The 5,288-nt window shown below is 48.0% G+C and overlaps 1 protein-coding gene across 3 annotated transcripts in view; it reads right to left on the bottom strand.

Annotated features, from left to right (window-relative positions):
* TRIM16 (tripartite motif containing 16) overlaps nt 1-5,288 on the bottom strand; it is a 42,778-nt gene that overhangs the window by 37,066 nt on the left and 424 nt on the right. For all 3 annotated transcript variants that reach the window (XM_023244652.2, XM_006939855.3, XM_045045359.1), the window contains exons 2-4: nt 5,048-5,275; nt 4,119-4,190; nt 1,354-1,468 (exon numbers count right to left, since the gene is read on the bottom strand). In XM_023244652.2, coding sequence (XP_023100420.2) covers nt 1,354-1,376 — 23 coding nt within the window. In that variant the 5' untranslated portion in view covers nt 1,377-1,468; nt 4,119-4,190; nt 5,048-5,275. The remainder of the gene's footprint in view (nt 1-1,353; nt 1,469-4,118; nt 4,191-5,047; nt 5,276-5,288) is intronic.

A 5,288-nucleotide genomic window follows, 5' to 3' on the forward strand; every position in this document is an offset into this window, starting at 1 on the left:
TAATTTTGTCCTAAAATGAGACTGGTTGCCTTTTTTTTTTTTTTTTTTTTTTTGGTTGGTTTTTTTTTTTTTTGGTTGTTGTTGTTTTGAGACTGGTTGTTTAACGAGTGAAAATTTAGGACAAAATCTGAATGGCAAAGAACGCTGTAGAAAGTGTGTGCAAAAGGAATGTTTGGAAAGGAATTTTGTAAATGGTCAGAACTGACTAAGATGGGAATAAATGAGTTTTAATTTCAAAAGTACAACACTATAAGATTAGAATTTGGTTTTTCCTTCTGTTAAAATGACAAAGTTTTCTTAGATTATTGGTCTATTCTTGATTAAAAAATTGTAGGATGCCTGGGCAGCTCAGTCGGTTGGGTGTCTGAGTCCTGATTTTGGCTCAGGTCATGATCCCAGGGTTGTGGGATCAAGCCCCATGTTGGGCTCCGCACTGAGTGTGGAGCCTGCTTAAGATTCTCTCTCTCTCCCTCCTTCCCTCTCTCTCTCTCTCTCTCCCTCTCCCCCTCTTCCCCACTCACATTCTCCCTCTCTTTCTCTCTCAAAAAAATTTTTTTAATTTAAAATAAAATTTTTTTTAATTTTTTTTTTTTTTTGAGAGAGAGAGAGAGACAGAGCGTGAGTGGGGGAGGGGCAGAGGGAGAGAGGGAGACACAGAATCCGAAGCAGACTCCGGGCTCCACGCTGTCAGCGCAGAGCCCAATGCTGGGCTCGAACTCACAAGCTATGAGATCATGACCTGAGCAGAAGTCAGACACTTAACCGAATGAGCCACCCAGGCGCCCCTCAAAAAAGAATTTTTTTTTTAATTATAAACAAAGACTGTTTTTTCTTTATCTGCCCAGGATAAACAAAGTTTCTATGTTTTGTCTTTATCAGGTCTTTGATTATTTAAGAAAACCAAATCTTCTCAATATTAAAAGAGCTGAGTTTTTGCTAACATAACCTTCTGGAGAATCCTCATGCTTCTCGCTCTGTAGGCCACACAGAAAGATCACTAGTCTGAGACCTCATAATGGAAGCTGCACAAAAATGTATGTACTGTGTTTAAAATGATGTGCAAACTGGGGTGGCTCAGTCGGTTAAGCGTCCGACTTTGGCTCAGGTCACGATCTGAGGGTACATGAGTTCGAGCCCTGCCTCGGGCTCTGTGCTGACGGCTCAGAGCTTGGAGCCTGCTTCAGATTCTGTGTCTCCCTCTCTCTCTGCCCCTCCCTAGCTCACGCTCTCTCTCTCTCTCTCTCACTCTCTTGCTCTCTCTCTGTCAAAAACAAACTTAAAAAAAAAAAAAGATGTGCAAACGAACTCCCCCTGTCCCACCTCTAGCCAAAGCTACACAAAGAGGAACTTTACCTGGGAAAGACTGGCAGGTACATTTTACAATGATGCCCATCCTGGCGGAGGATATGAATAACTCCTGGCTTCACAGATCCTTTTACCGGGCAGATGGAAGCTTTTCCTCGCAGAACTGAAAAAAGCAAAGGAGGGAGTCAAGGGGTCACTTGAGCATGTGATTCCTAGGTTTGGTCTTCCCTGAACAATGCAAAGTGATAATGGACCAGCATTTGTTTTTAATTTTTTTTTTCAACGTTTATTTATTTTTGGGACAGAGAGAGACAGAGCATGAACGGGGGAGGGGCAGAGAGAGAGGGAGACACAGAATCGGAGACAGGCTCCAGGCTCTGAGCCATCAGCCCAGAGCCTGACGCGGGGCTCGAACTCACAGACCGCGAGATGGTGACCTGGCTGAAGTCGGACGCTTAACCAACTGCGCCACCCAGGCGCCCCTAGCATTTGTTTTTTTTTTTTTTTTTAATTTTTTTTTTTTTTCAACGTTTATTTATTTTTGGGACAGAGAGAGACAGAGCATGAACGGGGGAGGGGCAGAGAGAGAGGGAGACACAGAATCCGAAACAGGCTCCAGGCTCTGAGCCATCAGCCCAGAGCCTGACGCGGGGCTCGAACTCCTGGACCGCGAGATCGTGACCTGGCTGAAGTCGGACGCTTAACCGACTGCGCCACCCAGGCGCCCCCCTAGCATTTGTTTTTAAAATAACTGCTGGGTAACAGGCCCAGGCTCTAGGGATACAATGGAAGCTACATGCTGCCCGGAGGCCACGATCATCCTGGAAAGGCTGGAAGATGTAACAGAACTTTAAAGAAAAGTTTAGCTAAAGCTTTCAAAGGACTCAGGAGAACTGGTCGAGGCTGCTCCCCAAAGCTTTAACTGGAGTTAGGGCAGCCTCAAAGGGAAGGCCTGCACCACGAACATCTGGAGATGCGGATGGCCTTTTCCAAGCAGCTGAGGGAACCTTCATTTGCTCAAATACTGAGACTAAACAAGCAATAAACCACATAATTCAACCAGGGTCTGCTGTGGCCGCCCTCAACAATTATGCAAATAGGAGCCTCCCTTTATCAGAGGAAATTAAACTCCATCCCTAATGAGGCAAGCGACTGGGTGTACTTGACCACCTGGCAATGAGGGTCAGCTCGGGACCAGCTCAGCCCTGTCTGGACAGGACCCCTCTTGGTGCTGTTAACCACCTACTCTTCTCTTGAGCTACAAGATGTGGCTCCCTGGATTCAACAGTCTCAGGAAGCCCGCAGAGCCAAGTCAAGATGCTCCTGAAGCTTATCCGTGTGAGCTGCTGACGGACCTGAAGTTCCTGTTCAAGAGGCAGTAACTGTCAGACAAACACATCTTTGCTCAGATGCTCGGTTGTGCACTTCGAAACTGCGTTAAGTATTGAGGATAATCTTTTTGTGGCCAACAGTAACAGCTGTAATCCTAACTTTCTTCTGTCGCTCGGGGACCAATGTATTCAGTCGATACGTTAACCTGCTAGTAAAATTTGCCTCTTCTCGGATGCAACAGTCCCATATAAATCACACGATCCAGCAGGGATATGAAAAACTGCAGCCCAAACCGTCTAACCCCAAAATTTACACTTGCGGGAGCAAGGGATCTTCACTGCTCTAACCCCTGACAGCAGGAAGTAGCTACAGAAGACTGACCTCCACCTTTTAAGAATGAAGAGGAGAATATCTCCAGGGGGCACTTTGTAGGCAGATAGGGTTAGGGGGTCGTTGGAAAAAGGAAGACGAGACATAGCCTTCTTAACGTAAGGGACGAACGAAAGGGCACCTGGGGGGCTCAGTCGGTTAAGCGTCCGCCTTCGGCTCAGGTCCTGATCTCGCGGTCTGTGAGTTCGAGCCCCGTGTCGGGCTCTGTGCTGACTGCTCGGAGCTTGGAGCCTGCTTCCGATGCTGTGTCTCCCTCTCTCTGCCCCTCCCCTGCTCATGCTCTGTCTCTCTGTCTCTCAATAATAAATAAACATTTAAAAAAAAAGAGAGAGAGAGAGAGAGATGAATGAACATCACTTCCACCAACCTCTCGAGAATGCATTTCCCCTACCGCTCTGGACTCGTGTATGTGGCTTCTAGATCTCTATCAGGTTTAAAACCCTACCCTGCCTGGTTCCCAACCTGACATTCACACTGACCTGTTGGCTTTGTTACCCTTGCTTGAGAACAGGGGCATCTGTAAGCTTCATCTCGGGAATATGGTGTGCGTCTGTCTTAGCGATCTGGGGAAAGTGTGTTCATTCTGTCCCCATAGGCTAGAAACATACCTGTGGGGTAGAACCACGGACCTGGGTAAGGTCACGTGGGGTTGAGGCATACAGAGCATGCCCTCTAGGGTTACAGGGGAGCAATGACAATTATAAACCTGAGTCATGGGGACTTTAGGTTCTGTACCACTATTCACTCTCTGCGAAAGGGAACGTGTGTTTTGGCTTCAGAAAGCAGCATATGAAGAGGGACAGGCAGGCAGGAGGGTAGTATTTTAAGTCATCTACCCACCATGACGTGTTTGCTTCTGGCAAATTGTTCTGTTTGCTTTCCTAAGATTCTGCCGAGCAATTCCTTCGAAACCAGTTTTTCACTGCGTAATGGCATGAGGAAAGGGTCGCGGTGCATTATGTTTCTAAAGGAAGATTATAAGAGGGACGGTTCGCCAGGAGCCTAATTATACCAAAAAGAAGAGCTTCAAGGGCATGAGCACGGACACAGGTGGAAGAGGGCTGCACGTGGAAATTATTGCAAGTGGTTACCTTTTCACGCCTTCTCGTATCTCCCAACGTTCAAAATATCAACCGATCCTTTACATGAGCGGAGGACGGCACCTGTCAAAAACAAATCCGTGTGTTGACACGCCCCCTCCGGCAGTTCAGTGACGGCATGTTCACGAGTGGTGCCGCCCGGGGTTCCGACGTCAGAAGACTTGGGTTTTTATGCCAGCTCAGCCCCGTTTATTAGCCACTTAACAGATACCATTTGCTTTATCGGCCCCAGGGTTTTTCCACTTATAAAACTCGGAGTAGTTGGCTTTGTATAACTCACGGGGTGAGTGTAAGCTTCCAGATTTTAGAACAAGGTAAAGTATCAGAAACCTAGATAAACGAATGGGCAACATGCAGGTGACAGACGCCACGTTCTCCGGGTGGCCCCCGCGGATGTTACTTTTCAGCCTGCCTTCCCTGCTCCTCTGGTAACCTGGCTGTTAAACTGAGAGGTTCTCTGAGGCCTTAACCCGAGACCTCCTCCTCTTCCCCACCTCTCTCTCTCTCTCGCTCCCTACGTGATTCACTCATTCCTAAGACTTCAGTTTCCGCTGGTGCAAATGACTCACAGGTTGATGTCTCCAGCCCAGACCTGAAATGTGAGATTCCATATGAAATATGAGAACCTGGCTTTCTCATGGGCGCCTCGAACCTAATGCATCCAAAATTAAACTTTCCGGATCCCACCACAACAAAGCTGGCCCTCTTCACGGTTCTTTTCTCTGAGACGGCCACCAGCTCCCGGCCAGATGTGCAAACAGAAACGTGGGGCGGGGGCGGGGGGGGGATCCCTAACTCTTCCCTTTCCCTCATCCCCCATACCCATTCCATTACCATTTTACATCCCAGATATCTCCAGAACCTTTACCCTTCGTGTTTTCCCCGCCATGACTGTAGTCCAAACCACCGCTGTCTCTTACCTGCATTATGGCCACAGCTCCAAACTAGGATTCCTACGTCTGTTAGTTCTTCCCTCCAGTCCACTCTCCATATTGCATCCAGGGAAAGCTTTCTTAAAAATCACTGTCACTGATGGGGTGCCTGGGTGGCTCAGTTGCTTGAGCGTCCCTCTCTTGATTTCAGCTGGGGTCGTGGTCTCCGTGTCATGGGATCAAGGCCCACATCAGCCTCCGTGTTGAGCATGGAGCCTGCCGAAGATTC

Source organism: Felis catus, chromosome E1, assembly GCF_018350175.1.
Source record: "Felis catus isolate Fca126 chromosome E1, F.catus_Fca126_mat1.0, whole genome shotgun sequence".
Lineage (NCBI taxonomy): Eukaryota > Metazoa > Chordata > Mammalia > Carnivora > Felidae > Felis > Felis catus.